Here is a 16,849-nt window from a genome sequence, read left to right on the forward strand (position 1 = left end):
TGGCCTCTGCTCACAGGGCCTCTGTCCCAGGATTGACCGCAGCCTTTTATTCCCTTGTCAACATTCCCTGTGCCTTTCAGAGGTTGCTCTCTTCTCTGCAATTCAACCCTGGCAGATGTGATGGTGGTCAGCGTGCTGATGGGCAGTTACTTGGGGACTCCCAGGAGCCATGCTGATTCTCCTGAGTCATTCGGGGTTACAGAACTGTCAAGCACTGCAGGAAGCCCATTCACGTGAGTTCAACACAGCATTACATCACTTTCATTTTATTTTTGAATTTTCAGTGGAGAAATTATTTGTAGCACACTGTTCCAGATTTTAGGCCGCCTGCTTTCCTCACCACCATTTCCTTGTTGGCTCTGGTGCTTGTTTTAAGAACCAGGTTTCTTCTCTGGTCATTTGTAGCAGCTGGGCTTGCCGAATCCTTGATTTGCATTTGATGTCAAACTGATTTTCCTTGTCATGTCTGAATATTTCTTGTACACTCAGCAACAGTTTCAAGTGAAATGCTCTTGTCCAATTTCGGTTAACTAATATTTGCTGATCTCCTGCTTTCATGCTGAGGGCAGTTTCTTCTTCCTGTAATAAATGTTAGCAATTTGCATTTACTATGGAAGGTACTAATCCGAGGTGCTTTTGTTCTTAACAGTTTTAATACAAATCACCCATTAAAATGTACAGTGGATTTTACTCTATGCCCAGAAATGTGCATCCCAGTCAATCTTAGAATATTTTCTTCCCCCCAACAGGAAACCCAGTATGCATAAGCAGACATTATCAACTTCCCCATCCTCCCCAAGCCCCAGGGAGCCACTCTTCTGTCTCTGTGGATTTGCCTGTGCTGAACATTTCATGCAAATCAAGTCACTTCATGTAAGTGGAACCGTCTATTTTGACTGACTTCTTTCACACTGAGTAACGTTTTCAATGTTTGTCCACGTTGTGGCCTGGGTCAGTACTCTATGCTTTGCTATTGCTGAATAATATTTCACTGTATGGCTGGGCCCCTTTGTTTACCCATTCATCACGTGATAGACATTTGGGTTGTTTCTGTTTTTTGGCTCTGAAAATTAATGGCGAAAAGTAATGGTGAATATTCCTGTAGGAGTTTTTATGTTAACATTTGTTTTCAGTTCTCTTACTTGTGTGCCCAGGAAGCAGAATTGCTGGATCATTCAGAAGCCAAATGTTCAACTCTCTGAGGACGTGCCAGGATGTTTTCCAAAGTGGTCACGCTGTGTTACATCCTCACCAGCAATGGCTGCGGGCTCCGCTTCCTCTGTGTCCTCATTAGTGCTTGTTAATCTTTTTTTGATTTTAACCTATTGTAGTGAATGTGAAGCGGTTTCTCCTAGTTGTTTTGACTTGATTTCCTTTAGAGCTAATGTTATTGAACACCGTTTCATTGTGCTTATTGGCCATTTGTATATTTTCCTTGAAAAATATCTTTTCAGATTCTTTTTTCATTTTTTAATTGAGTTGCCTTTTTATTGTTGAGCTGTGGAATTTTTTTTTTTGATACACAAATTCCTTATCAGATAAATGATTTGAAAAAATTTTCTCCTGAGTGTTGTTTTTTCACTTTCTGGATGGTGTTTTTTGAAGCAAAGTTTTAAAGTTTAATGAACTCCAATTTATCTCTGTTTTCATTTTTCCTTGTGCTTTTGGGGTAATATTTAATATCTGATGTATTTTATTAAAACTTGTATATATAAAATAACTTAATTCTTAGGACCGTTCTAGGAGATGGGTGCAGTTGTTGTCCCCAGTCTATGCATCGGAGACTGAGATGCAGAGAATTTGACTGACATATTAGTGTCAAAGCTACCCAGTGCTGTGGGAATTCAGACCCTCATGTTTTTCCCTAGCATCTGAGCTCAACACCACCATGCTCCAATCTTTCCAGGAAACGTTAATGAAAAAATCTTTACTTTTTTGATTTCTTGTTAGATTTTTTTCTTATTGGGGACCTCAAATTCTCATTTTCTTTTCGGATATCAGTGTCGATTTATTTTAGGTCTCATGTAGGGAGAAGCACTGCTATCAGTTAACTTCTTTATTACTCACTCTCCAGTGATGATTGTTGCTAGTTGATCTAATCAAGTCATGCTTAAGTCTTTCCTGCTCATGACACTAACAGCAGAGTCATGACTTATAGAATGCTCAAAGAAGAAAGTACTTGATCGATTTTATTTTGCCAACCAATCAAACCAATCATATAAAACCCTGGTGTTGACACAGACTATAAGCCCTCCAAAATAGGGTCACTGTCTTCATTGTGTTTCATTTGTTGGGTCACAGTGTCTGGATAGTGCCTTGCTGTCCAGCAGTTTTGTGAGGATACGGTGCTCGTGAATCATTGTAAGGAAAGAATTTTGACAACAGACTGTGTTGTTCATTTCACGACGGAAAAGGTAATATAGAATTACTGTTCAGATCTGTTTTAAAATTAAGCTTTGAATTTTGAGAATAGTTCAAGAAGCCATACAAAGCTCTTTTTCACTAATTTTAGATCTATCTTAGACACATTATGTTTACATAGCAGAGTAACTTATCAAGTAGATTTGACAAAGGAGTGTTATATTGATTATTTGTTTTAGTTGAAATATTCTACCAGGGATAAAGTCATAAGTGCCCATAAATGAACAAATATATTTGTATTTAAATGCAACATGGGAGCAGACTACATATGTTTCTATATAATATATATGACTGTGTGTTTTAATCTTTCTGTCAGTGTTTTAATAGTTTTTCAGCAATTTTATAACTTTAGAATTCTTCTAAAAAAATCACCCCCAATTCTAGTGCAGTTTGTACTGTGTATCCTGTCTTATGCATGGGATTCCACTGTCCCCTCAGTGAGGAATTTCCTCTCCTATTGTGTTAGGAGCAGAGTTAAAGGAACTGTGATTTCTAGGCCTTTGCTCTCCATGTGTTTGCAGTTGGCTCTCAGTCACGATTTTCCCTTTCCAGAGTTTTCATTGTTAAATTAGAATTTCTGAAAATAACTATTAATATGTTGCATTGGTCTCCCTAGAAACTTGACGTCTTTGTGCTTTTCAGTTTTCAATTTATGAAAAATGCAAATGCACTCTTGTTTTTAAGTTGTCCTTTTTCAATAGATATTTATCTCTTAATTGATAGAATAATTTTTCCCAATGAATGAATTGGTGTGCATGTTTTAAAGGATAACTTACTTTTTATTTTTCTTATTGTAACAGTAATATTCATTGTAGAGAATTTAGTAAATAAGGATTAACACAGTAATAACTTCACAATGGCCTCTAATCTCACCTGGAGATACAGTTGTAAGGTTTGAAATTGAGAATTATAAGTCCTCTCAAATTTTTCTTTTTCAAGTACGTATAGGTTACTGAGATCCTCAAATTCCCATATGAATTGTAGCAGCAGATAGTCAGTTTCTGCAGAGGAGCCCGCTGGGATTGTGATCGAGACCACGTTGAATATACGGATCGCTCTGGGGAGCACTGCCATTCCAAGAGCACTTTCTTTTGATAGGGGAATGTGTGTGGAGTGTCTGTCCTGGTATTTAGGTCTTCTTTAACTTTTGTTTTCAACAATGCTTTGAGTTTACAGAGTATTATTTTACTTTAATTATCTTTGCCTTTATATTGAGGACAAGTGTGCAAGGTACTGGGATCAGAAGTGTATTTGAGCCCCGCAACTTGCTGCCACCATGGACGCTGCGCTCTTGCTTCACCCGCTGTACAATCTTGCACAGAATACGACCTCAGTAACTCTCTCTTGAATGAATGATTATATGATTGTTGGATGATGCTTGAGAGTCCTTGTGATGATTTTTTTCCCCAGCCTTTCCCCAGTTCTTAACTATGCCCTTTCTCTTCCTAAACTCCAGCCTGGGTTTCAGCCTGCCTGTGGCATTGATTTTCCTTGTCTGTGGACTCTTCCTTTCACTGGTTCCCGATAATGTTACATGTGGGCTGTGGAAACTTGCTAGATGTCAAGAAAGAGCTAATCCATTGTAGGCCAGTATTTTTAGAGTTTGTTATTGTTTTATTGATTGAAATTAAATGAGGCTGCCCCCTGAGCCCTCCCATGAGCACTTTTGACCTTCCTACAGCTGATACTGCTCTAGTTGCTGCATGTGCCCTTTCCCCAGCCTTGATTTTGTAATTGAATAAGTCACCATCACTGGAGCCCTCTCTTTAAAAGATAAAGAGAACATTTGCTCCTTTTCCCTGTTTGGGGACTTCAATGAGATGAGATCCCAGATAAAGAATGGAGCCCCACCTCTTTCTGACCCCCGCTGTTTCCGTTCCTTTCTTCAGGGGAAAAGAGTACAATTCAACAGTATAAAGATTGATTGTGAGCTAATGAGATAGACAAGACAACCGATCATTTATTAAATAACCTTTCATGATAGAAACAAATGTATTATACACACAAACAGCACACAAAACACTGTAGTACCATGGTTACAATCGTGGGTCCGAGTTCGTGTCCTGCTCTCGAGAGACCAGTCCTGTGAGATGGAGAACTGGTAAGTCGGCTTAGCCTCTCCAGAACTGGTTTTCTGTCCTGCAGAGACGGGGCTCGCTAGGCGTCCCCCCCGTAGAGGTGCTGTGGGGTGTAAATGACGCGCGTGGGCAGCCTGAGCACAGCTGCTCATTCCTCGTAAGTGCAGGGTAGCATAGCTTTTGCGGTGATGGCTTTATGACCGCCCCATGTAGACTGTCAGTGCTCTGAAGGGATGCCTTGTGGTTTGGAGATGGGATTCTCACTTCTGTAAATACCCAAGTATAGTGTTATTGGGTCCTGCTGATTTCAGTCTATTCTTTAGAAAGTACATATTGTAGATATATTTTTCAAGCATGCGTGCTTTTTTTCTTTTACTATTTAAAGTTCTACCCTCTCATCTCTTGGTGTTACTTTTCATGGAATCCAGGAAACAGTCCTAAGCTACCTGCCTCTTCACACTTTTCCGTGGTGGTTTCCTTCCCTGATTAGAAGAGGGTTTTGCATAGGAAATTTTATTTGTTCCCCTTTTCTTGGAGTCTCTCTCTCTGTCTGCCCATCTCTCACCTCTCAATCTGTCCATTTCTCAACCCACTGCTTCTTCTGACATGTTCCAAAATGCATTTCAGGTAGCTTACAGAAGAACAGATACCAAATAAACAGGTGAGAAAATGGGGCCCAGTTCAGACAGTGAGGCTAGGAGGCGAGCCTGTGTGAGGGTTGCAGGCGTGAGACACATGCCTCTGCCATGTGACTTATAAGATCGACAGCAGCAGTGTGCTTCAAGCTCCCAGCAGACACAGGGAAGCAGGATTTGAGGGAGATGCTTACTGGCTGTGAAATAAATAAGTGACTTAGGAGAAGCCCAGCCTTTCCAGCTACTAAGGCTTAGGAGAATATTTTGAGTGTCTTCCAAAATCAGAGTATGGCATCTTTTCTTTTTTCAGAGTTCTATGTATAGTTGGTTACATTCTATACCTGGAAATTTCTCCAAAACTGCTTCCCACGTGAGTCCCATGGCTCGGGGATTGGGTGGTTCTGCTCATTGATGGGGGTTGGCCAGAAACAGAAAATGAGAGCCTCAAAGGGGCCTGGGATTTGTCAGTTATGTTTTGTCAGTGCTGTAGGGTTCAAGAAATGCTTTCACCGTTTCTCTCCATCTGAGGCGGCAGCGTAATCTCTTCCCAGCATCAGGAGCTCAGGGCCACGGGATGGTGGGGGCTGACTGCACTGCCGTCAAGACAGCTGAGCTAGTCACTGCAGGTGTGGTTCTTTTACATACTGCATTTCATGTTCTTTACTAGAATGTTTCAACAGGGAGTTAATTAACTGAGTTAATTAACATTTAATAAATATGATCTTTGTTGAAAAGACAGTTATAGGCAGAATATAAGCTGTGAAGTGTTTAAAAACGGTTTCATTACTGAAATTTCATTTGGGGAGATACACGGTTTATCTTATATATGGCTCTCTTTTAAAGTAACAAAGAAACAAGACAGAAAAGGCAGAGGATGATTTCTGTTCTTCCTCTCGGCTTGCAGGTGCCCTCACCCCCAGTAGCATCAATCAAGACACCAGCACTGACACTGGCCGTGCTCAGAACTGCCTCAGCCCTGAAGACACTGCTGACAAATAGAAGGGGGCCACGCCCTGTTACAGCAGGTGCTCTCACTTTGTGGGTCCTTATGTAACTTCATGGTGTTAATCAGGATCGCCCGTCCTACATTGTGTGATGCTGCTGCTTTGTCTCCTAGTTACTTGTTTCTCTAAGTATTCTTGTATTATTCTCCAATGCATAGTACTACACACCTAAAAATGCTTTTTTTCAGAAGAAAAAGAATGTGCATTTAAAATAATAACTCTGAAAAAGGGGGCAAAAAAGGCTATCCTTGTCCCGCTATTCAAAGATAATAATTAACACGTTAACGTATATTTTCATCAGTGTGGATCACCTCTGTCATAAAAAACCAGAGAGCACTCTGTGACTGTTTACTGTGTGGACACCTCCATTTTCCATTCGGCTTTTTATATGTTTTTCTACAATATTCTATCTCCTCTGGCATGATTTTTGATGACCAGTATAGCATTCTGTCTTGTGGAGGCATTGTCCATTTTACTTCGGACTTAAATAAACTTTTAAATTCCAAGTATACTTAACTGAAATACTGAAAAGAGAACTGTGGTGGTAGAGGAAGGCCCTACCTCCCTTCCCCTTATTTCCGAAGAGTAAAAACTGTTGAAAATTTGATATATATGTTTCATGACCTTTATGCCTATGACATACATATATACACACATATGAGAATTCCATGTATACGTGTGTGTATATATGCTTTATTTAAAAATGAGACCATACTATATGTTTTTCTGCAGCTCGCTTTAATCACTCAGGTGTATATCATAGACGTCCTCCCACTCCAGACTCACACGGTCCTTTCAGATAGAGTGGAGGGGTCTCCTGATTTGCGGGTGTGGTCTCTTTCCCACGCACACCTTTGGTGAGAGAATGCTGTGGACAAGGCCCTGGACCACGGCGAAACGCCGGCTCCCTCATTGCTCGCAGCTCGTCGTGATTTACCGCATCATTGTCTTGATGGTGGACAGTTAAGTTTTCTCCATTTTCCACTGTCAGAAAGGATATTTGACTGGCATCCTTCTTGTACAGACATTCCTGTGATCTTTTATGAGTATTCCTTTAGTTAAGGCTTCTGGAAATTTAGTCCCTGGATGTGACATTTACATTCATCACAGACTCCATTCAAGTAACGCTAGAAATTCCTTCCATAGGGGAATGAAAAGATGCACAATTACTTATGTAACCAATTCTCTATTGCTGGATATGATTTCACTTCAGTTTTTCTTCCCACCATTGTAAACAGTGCTGTGTAAATGCCCTGATGGGTACATCTTTTTGGACTAAATTTGTTTTTTCCTAGAGGAAACGATTCGTAGAAGTGGTGTTGAGTCAGTGTGTACGTACGTTTTTCAGAGTTTACATATCCATTGACATGTCGTCCTCTGAAAATGTCGCTCATGGTTTCTTCTCCCACAGATGGACACTAGATAGAATATCTTTTAAAAATATTTGCCAATATGATGAGCAAAAGTGCTTTTTCATTGTTTTAGTTTGCATTTGATGACCAGTGAGGTATTGAGCATTTTTCACTCATTAGCCATTTGACTTTTTTAAAATGAATGATTCCTTTTATCCTTTGCACACATTTAAGTGGGGGAGCTTCTTGTTGCTTTGTGACAGCTCTTTGTATGTTATGAACATTAACTTCTTGTCTTCAACAACATGTATCACAGAGCTTTTTCTTGTCATTTCTTGCCTTTCATTTTGTTTAGGAGGATTTTAATTTTGGTAGTGTCTCAAAATATTCTTATGATAATAAATGTATTCCTTATGTGTTTTATCTTTGAAATTATTCTTAAAAATAATTTCTTATACTGGAATAAATCTCCTCTGTAGGTTTTTTTTAATCTCTAAGATGGAGATGATAATAGTACTTGTTAATGTAAGGGTAAGTTGAGTTAATAAGAACAAAGTGTTGTATTTGCTGTTATTAGTACTTTTTTATATTTACATCACTGTCTGTAAATTATCTTGTGGTCCTTATGAGAGGAATAGTATTTATTCTTTCTAGGTGATTGTCTGATTGTCTCAGGACAATTACTGAAGTCATACTTTTCTCTTTGATTTGAAATCCCACCTTTACAAAATACTTATGTACACTAGAGTCTCTTTTTGAGCTCATGGTTCCCTTCTGTCAATCTGCCTTTCTTACTCCAGCACCATAACTTACATATTGTAAAAATTTATTTAATAATTGGCAGTCTGAATTTTTTTTCATTCTTTTCTTCCATCCCAAATTTTCTTGTCTAGTATTATGATTTTATTATTCCTGAAGAATTCCAAAATATTTTGTTCAAGTTAAAAAAAAATCAGATTGGAGTTGTCATGGGAGTTTTCAGTAAGTTTTGAATTATTCTGATGAGAACTTACATCTTTACAAAACTGCTTTCCTCCATGCAATTTGTTGATGTCTCTACATTCTCACCTCTTACTTTACCCCTCAGTACAGCCCTGAAGTTTCTCCATTTAGAACATGGGCATTATTTTTTAACTTATTCCAGATTATTGTTTATGTTTTTGTCAATTTTGTAAGTGAAAAATTTTTGCTATTATATTTTTAAACGCTTAAAACTGAAATTTAGAAAGGAAGATTCGGTTTGTAAATACTCACTTTGTAATTTGTCATTTAAAATTGTAAGTATTAAGTAGTTGTTCCAGAATCCTTTCTTTTTTGTTTTTAAAAATTTGTGTCGAAGATTCTCAAAATGTTCATAGCTAAGTAGTATAGGTGGGGAGACAGATGGAGAGAGGTAGTGTGGCTCATGTACAAACTGTGAGCAGTTTCATGGCTGCCTTTAGGCTGGAGAAACCACAGAAGAGCCCAGGTTAGACAAGGAATGGCTTTGTAGGCACTTGAAAGCCAGCTTTCCTGCCTGTATGGTGAAGCCTGGTGGGCGTGGCAGGTAGATGATCAAGGTCTGATCAAGGTCATTTGCTGCACAGAGCGCTGTGTCTGTGAGAAATGGTGACCATTGCCATGGCAAATGCTTGGTGCCAGGAACAATGCAGGGGAGCTGGGGAGCCTGTGTTAAGGATTTTCCAGTCCTGGGAGTGGGAAGATCAGACTCTGCATTCAGATCTGAGTTTGAATTAATCCTCTTTAGTTTACTGGACCTCTGACTTTTGTCAAGTTATGCATCCTGTTTGAACTCCTGCTTTGTTGTCTCTCAAAACAGAAGAATTACAGCCTGCTGCTAGAGTGTTTGATCAGGGTAAATGATTTGTGTCTATAAGATGCCACGTACAGTCACAAGCTCAGTGAGCAATGAGCTGTCCCCTCTTCTCCTGCAACTCAGTGCTCGATAAGTCATCAGCAGAAAGCGAGTCCCTAATTTGTATGTGGTGCAAGGAAGAACAAAACTAACGTCTTGCCTTTCCCTGGCAGTATTCTTACTTCTTTGCTTCATGTACCTCTTTCCTCCTTCACTCTCCCCTTTCACCTCCTCCACCAAGAGCCCGAGACTCTCTCAGAACACTAGATTCAAATTATTTAAATGTTGGCTCATTCCCATGAAATGACAGTGACTTAAAAAAACTGTACACATCCCAGAATTCATTGTATTTGATTTACACACACACACACGTGCACACACACACACACACACACACACATCAGGCTACCTCCCATTTACTGAGGGAGAAGGGCCACTTTTTCTGAGTTTTCATTTACTCAGCGTGAGAGCAGTCTCTTAAGCAGAATTTCACCTGGCTTCGTGCATGGTTTTTTAAATTGGATTTCTGCTTTTTGTCCATAAAAATATTCTCCTATTAGAAGACAGGAAGTGGAGACATAGATATTCTGCTGAGATATTGGTGTTATCATATTTGAGTTTTAATGGACATAAGGCGGCATAGAGTCATACATTATTATGGATGAGAATCCATGATGATGTAACTTGGACAAGAATCTGGGTCTCCTGCCATCGTGTCCATGCGGGTGAAGAGGCAACTGGGTGGGGGATGGCAGGGAACCTTCTTGCTTGAGTTCCAGGTTCTTGTTAGTTTTCATTGCTCAGCTGCCTTTAGTTTATGTCCATGAGGCCTCTCATGGGAAGGTCACTATGTCCTGAGAGACTGAGTTACTAATCAGCAGAAAGCTCTGGACCCACTCATATTTTCCAGAGTTTTTCTGCTGACCTGCTGACACTTTATATAAATGAGACCTAACAAACTGCTGGATATAAAATCCTTATTGTTATCATTTGCCCTCGAGTTCCATAGGAATGGGGTGCTGTCTCAGGCTGTCTAAGGCTAGATCTGAACAAAGATAGGGTGATAGGCTCTGCTGCTGGACCCTCCCCAGTTGAATGGGATTTCCACCTTAGTTTTTAGAATCAGGCAGATGAGTTCAAATCTTGTCTTTACCAGTTATTAGCTTTGTGACCTTGGGGAAATAACTACTTTTTTGGTTCCAATTTTCTTTATCTGTAAATAAGTTCAGTATTTATTTTAGGGTTTTTGTTTTAGAATTGAATGTGCTAATTCCCTAATTTCTTCCTCAAATACTGATCACATGGTTCTATGCTGGTGCCTTAGTAGTTGATTGCTAAGGGACTCAACAGTGAGAATGGGGATGGGGCCCCCTGGATCATACAGCTTATATTCCAGGATATGCTTGTAAAAGACAAGATTGCAGTGGATTTTTAGTAAATGTCCATTCCTTTCCTAATCCCCATTGATTGTGTACATATCTTTATACTAATATATGAACAATTTTTTTTGCAGTTTAAATCTCTTTGTAGTATTTAAAGAATGTAGCTATAACAAAAATACGTGAAATAAAATGACTTGACTTTTATTTTCCTTTCAATAAGCAAAACAAAATAAAATAGAAAAGAAAAGAAAAAGTATTGAAGGAGTAGAAATAATTTTATTTCCGTGGAATCAACTCCCTATGTTAGGTTTTTCCATTGTGTTGTTCAACATCATATAAAATTGACAGGTTGTGACTTCAGTGTTGATAGCTAGGTGAGTATAGTTTCTTTTTGTGGTTGTCTTTGATGAATTATTTGCACTAGATCATAAATGATGTGCATGTTACATATTGGAAACGAGGAAACATTGGAGACATACTACCTCCAATGCAGTCATTTTGTTACCGAGTCCAAACTCGTTCTGCTCGCCACATGACAGGCCAATAAACCGGGAGATGAGGTGTTGGAGCAAGGAATAGTGACTTCACTTGCAATGCTGGCAGACCCAGAAGACGGCAGACTGATGTCCTGGAGAACTATCTTCCCCAAGTAAGAATTCAGTCTCCTTTTATACTAAAAAGGGGGGGGGGGGGGGAGTTGTGGTTGGTTGTTGCATACTTCTTGCTTTATGAATTGTTTGTCCTTTGAATCCGCTGTTCTTGCAGCTGTCCATGTGGATCAAATCATGGTACCCCTGTAAAACCTCCAAAAAAACAAAGGCTATTCTCTATTATGCAACTTGCCATCTCTACAGAAGTGCAGATGAGCTAACATTTTTAAAGATCAGGGCCAGGAGAATAGGCTTTCCTGCAGATTTCAGGCTAAAGGCAACTTTCTTTTTCAAATGGTGCAGAGCTACCAAGTCTGAGCCTAGGAAACAGGGCACAGGTTTAAACTCAAAGGAACAGATTTAACATAGGGTAAAAACTGTTACATTTTATTACAATTCCGTTTCCAGCTTCATAGATAATATTAGTAAGAAATATGAGCAATTTTGTATTTTTGCTTCTTAATAACCGATAAGTGTACCAACTATATTTTGTGAGCAGGGATGCTGTGCAGGCATTGGGGTGACAGCAAACTCTTGTAGGGGATGGCCGACCCTGCAACATCTCTGATGCCCCGTGAGTGTTGGTGAGGGTCCCCGTAGCCAGGGGCTCTCTTCAGGAACTAGCATATGGGCATTGACCTCTGGAGACCTCTTTTTCGGCTGCAGGAATTTTTTCAGATATTGAGATTGAAAAATCACTCCAGCTGGGAATAATTAGGGAAAAAAAAGAAAAGGAAAAGGGTTTGGAGTAGAGTAGAAGAGTAGGACTTAAGATCACGGAGCCTGAGTGCTTGGCAGCGGGGCCTCGGGAGAGAGGGGAGCAGAGGTGGGGAGGGGCCTGGCTCCGGAACCAGCTCCTGTAATTGTCCCTGCACGCAAGCCACATAGCTTTAAATTGGCCTGGGCCACCTCTCTGGGCTGGATATCACCCTGGGCAGAACCGTGGTATCTGTAAAGTAAAATGACTTCACAACTATTGCACAGAGCTGCAGGTGTAAGAGAGCCTAAGCCTGTCTCAGAGTGCAGGGGACAAGCGGAAAGGAATGGCAAAATTTCCACTGACAATTGAAATTTTGTTAAATAGCCTGCTACAGTTGTTTGCATCACTTGAATGAATGCAGGCATATTTCTGTGGGCATTTATAGGTTCACTGAACCCCACCAGCCCCTCTTGCCCCCATCGGAGATGGGCTTTCTCAAGCACAGTGCCCCTCCTGCTTGGGTGGAAAACGCTGCTGGTCCTTGCCTGGGGCCGGGCTGCTGCAGGGCACTGAATCCCCGAGGCACAGCCTGTGAGACACGACAGGAACATCTCTGCTCTTGACTGGGTGCCTCCGTTTCCCCTGCAGTGTAAAAATGCCGGTGACTGAGTTAGAAGCATGCTTCCAAGCTGTCCATGTCCTTGGCATCCAGAAGCGGAGCCTGGAAGCTTTCGAATTTATCCAGAATGCGGTTTACATTCACCTACAGCAGGTGAGTGTATGTCCTTACACAAGTGGAGGAATTACTGCAGTTTTCCTGGAACTTTCTCACTACAAGTCCATTTGATTTTTCTGTGCTAGGATTCAGTATGGCCTGCTAAAAACTCTGGAGTGAGATCTTGAAACCCTGATGAAGAGCATTATTTATTTCATTTCTCTATATGATACTCTTTTACTTTTAAAATTCAGAATTTTTGGTTGTTTCAAAAATTTTTTGGGGGGGTTGGAGAATCATGTTTACTCTTACCATCTTTGCAACCTGTTGCTTTGTGCCTCTCACCTGTCTTCTGTCACTTGTGAGGCGGTTCCATTTGTGACCCTGTCCGGGTTGTTCATGTTATAAAACATAAAGCCTGTAAAAGTACAGTCCCTTTTCCTCCGAAGACATTCCACAAATACTCCTTTAACCTGGGTGTGGTTTTAAGAAGACAGAATCTTTAGAACATGTCCTTGCAGGTTGCTAGTGCAAAATCCCAAAATCAATAGTCTAGCTCAACATCTAAAATCTTTCTAATTTACCTTGGAATTGTATGGATAAGTGAAGCAGTTTGCTAAGAACTCAGACCAGGTTTAGAATACAGGTTGGTGTAGCTCAGCAGGTCCTCCCAAGCTGATGCTCTGCCAGAGGGCGGGGCCAAGGGGAGAGGGCGGGTCCTGCCCTCCCTGAGGTGACAATTTCATGGCAAAGACTTTCACCTGGTGAAGAACTTGGAGTTTCTTCTAAGAAGAGTGGGTCTTAAAAGAGTCCAAAAAGCGCGGGAGTGGCACAGTCCCATTTGTCTCAAGTAGGGGAGAGCGGCTGTGGGGCCACTTAGGAGACTCGTGAGTCCAGGTGGGCAGTGTTGGTGGCTTCCACTTGAGCGGTGGGACGGTCAGTGTTTAAAAGCGAACATATTGAAGGCATGTTTAGATGGTAAAAAGGAAAGGATGAAGGCTGGCTGTGAATGCAGGATGGAGTAAGGCCCAGGTTTCTGGGTGGATTAATGAGGTAAATGATGGTCCTTCTGTGCTCTGAGGAGGGAAAGCTGCAGAGGGAGTTCTGCGGAAAACTGATGAGTTCAGCTGTGGGTAAAGTGAAAGGTTGTTAGATGTGTGGTCTGGGAGCTCAGGTGAGAGCCAGTAGTGAGTAGGGGGAGGTGAGAGGGACTTTCAAATAATTTTGTATTGTGAACATACAAATAAGTATGAGTAATGACACATTTAACACCTCTATATTCTGGATTTAAAGCCCAGTAACATTTTGCTATACTGACTGCAGAGGTTCTTAATATTTTTTAATAGAAATAAGTAGAAACAAAATAGTGGAGTTAGTGAGCATCTTAGAGTAGATGTGTGTCCTTGTATGTATTTTTATACCTCATCTGTTTATAACCATAATCTACAAAAAGTTATCTTGCTTAGCATAAGAGTTAAACACAGGGACGTGACACACATTGTTGGGGGTTGAAGCTGATCTTCTCAGGCAAATTATGGACCCTCTCTTTGCCTTAGTTGCATCGTCTGTGACTGCCCCAGGGCCCCTCATCACAGCTGATTTCCTAGAGTAGATGTTGGGAGGGAGGCTGCTGAAGGGAGTAAGAGGTGGCAACTGCTAGGGATATTGAAGAGAGACAAAAACAGATTAAAGCCGATAAACTGAGTACAAATACCCTCTAAATAGAAGGAATCCCGCAGTGTTTTGAGCCGCTTATCATAAGGGAAAGAAAATCACGTGGATCCAAAGCTCTTGAGCATATGAGTATTGTGGGTGGGAGGGTGTCATTATAAAAGTGTTGAGAAAAGGCCTCTTTGTTTTCCTTGACATTACCAGTAAGGATGGGGAGCAGAAGCGAAACCCTCTGCTTCACAGTTGAAGGTGCTGTTTTGTGCGAAACTGACCAAAGTTTGGAAACCAGTCATCAGCGATGCTGGCAAATGAAGAGGCTTCTGGATTGGGTGGGGCACTTGCTGTGACTTCCAGGTGACCTGCTGGCTGGGGGCTGTGTGGCGGGCAGTAGTTTTGCAGGGTAGCCCGGGCATAATCCCTAGCTCTGATGCTGCTGGTCTGATTAACAGACCTGGGCGCACACTGTCCTAATGGGGCAGCTCGGGATGTGGCCCTGCCGTGCTGAGAGCGAGAAGAGGGCTCCCCTGAGGAGGTGTCCCTGCGGAGAGTGGAAACGTACTCCTGCAGGGGAGGAAGAGCCTCTGAGCAGCGGGCCGGATGCACAGGCAAGACCAGCATGAGCACTGATGTTTCCGGGAGCCGGAAGTCATACAGTGGCCCAAACGGCCTTGTTCCTGAGAGACTGGAGGAAATAGATGCTGAAAAGGCAGGCTAGGGTCAGACCCTGTGGTGGGTTATGAGTGACAGGAGAGGATTGTTCAGGCAGGCATGAGACAACCCTGTGGGCGTCCCAGCTGGGGCGTCACGCCGAAGGGAAGAGCAGAGTTATAGACTTTGCCACTTATTAGCTGTGTGACTTTGAGCAATAACACCCCACCTCTCTCTATATATATCTTCATCTGTAAAGTGACACAGTGACAAGGTCGTGTCATCAGAAGTATTAGCTTAGCTCTGATCCTCTTTGTCGACTCCTGTCAGTGCTTCCCTGCAAGGTTCTGCAACGGCTGCTTTTACCCTGAGACGGGAGGGCATAGAGGGACACTGTAATACCCGAGGGCAGGAAGGGGTTGCTTTAAAAGCAGACATGTAACAGCCTGCAGCTGCAGACCTGCAGGCAGTTTGGTTGACGGTCCTTGAGAGGACTTTGGAGGCCTTAGCGTCGTCTTAAGTCTTGTTTCCCCTTGGGGACCGGATTTGCCTTTGGGGATTGATGTTGAAGATTTGAGCTTCTGCAAAGCTGTTTTCAGAGATGTGTATATATGTAAAATATCATATAAAATAAAATGATTTATTTAACATGTGCGAATTTGTAGCTGTTAGGAACAGCTCTGTTGGCCTGGTCTCCACGGAGGACACCAAGGGTCAGCAGAGCGTGCAGGAGGGCAGGCAGCCTGCAGTGCTTCTGCGGGGTATTCTCCCCAGCAGGGCGCTCTGCTGAGTTGAGTCTTCTACGAGTTTTGTTGCCAGAGGAGCAGACAGCAAATTGATGAGTTCTAGAGGGATTGTATAATGACAGGAAGAAATAGGAACCCGGAGATTTTCCGGACTAAAACACGCTTTGGTTCCTGATTCAGTGTGTTCCATTACAGAATTGATGAGTTGTGTCTATTCTGGAACGTCATTGAAATAAACGTTCAGCCTATATGTTAAGGGCTTTGTTTTATTTGGCTGGAGGACTCGAGCCGGGATGACAGCCTCTCAGATCACTCTGAGGGACTGCTCCCAAGAGGTAGGGGAGGAGCTAGGATATATAGAAGCTTACAACAAAGACCAGGTAATTGGAACAATAAAATATTGCTTGTTATCTAAAGAAAACCAGATATCTCAAGTTCAAGTATTTACTGCTTTTCTATGTATGGTGGGAAGCAAACATTTGGGTCATTGAATTCATTCCTTTGGCAAGCCCCTGGCTATCTAGGGCCAGTATCCTGTCCTTTCTTACTCTGAGTCTGCTCAGAGGGCACCACTGTGAGTGGCTGAGAGGCCGGGCTGTAGGCATGTACTCGCTGGGGGTTGGCAGCAGCCGCTGATGACTCGGATTCAGCATTCTTTGTTTACTGTCATGGTTGCAGTATTTTCATGCACATTGTAGTATTTTCATTCACAGTGCTCCCACTTGGTCCTAAATTTGACCAATATTTTGAGAGAAATTTCATGACCAATTTTGTCCCACGGTGCTAGGATGGCTCATTCCTAGTTCAGGTGAAGAATCTTCTAAGTTGCCATTCAAGGTGTAAGTTTTTTTTTGTCAGGCCCTGTTGATACTAAAAGTTCTCTGGATCACCTGTCTTACTAGTCTATTATGATACAGAAAGTGTTTACCCATCTTTGCTCATTCCCATACCTAGAATCACACTATTATATTTATTTTATTCAGGGTTATAAA

The 16,849-nt window shown here is 41.6% G+C and overlaps 1 protein-coding gene across 3 annotated transcripts in view; it reads left to right on the forward strand.

The window, feature by feature from the left end:
* LOC140694720 (uncharacterized) overlaps positions 1 to 16,849 on the forward strand; it is a 153,367-nt gene that overhangs the window by 23,840 nt on the left and 112,678 nt on the right. Inside the window, exons 3-9 of one of the 3 annotated variants that reach the window (XM_072957831.1) lie at positions 81 to 233; positions 750 to 873; positions 5,445 to 5,504; positions 5,603 to 5,760; positions 6,039 to 6,159; positions 11,267 to 11,376; positions 12,726 to 12,849. In XM_072957831.1, coding sequence (XP_072813932.1) covers positions 11,321 to 11,376; positions 12,726 to 12,849 — 180 coding nt within the window. In that variant the 5' untranslated portion in view covers positions 81 to 233; positions 750 to 873; positions 5,445 to 5,504; ... (1 more) ...; positions 6,039 to 6,159; positions 11,267 to 11,320. Of the gene's footprint in view, positions 1 to 80; positions 234 to 749; positions 874 to 4,891; positions 5,161 to 5,246; positions 5,505 to 5,602; positions 5,761 to 6,038; positions 6,160 to 6,870; positions 7,146 to 11,266; positions 11,377 to 12,725; positions 12,850 to 16,849 lie in introns of those variants that run through there. The other 2 variants (XR_012070321.1, XR_012070317.1) reach the window with 2 other exon arrangements.

Source organism: Vicugna pacos, unplaced genomic scaffold (assembly GCF_048564905.1).
Source record: "Vicugna pacos unplaced genomic scaffold, VicPac4 scaffold_103, whole genome shotgun sequence".
NCBI classification, from domain to species: Eukaryota; Metazoa; Chordata; class Mammalia; order Artiodactyla; family Camelidae; genus Vicugna; species Vicugna pacos.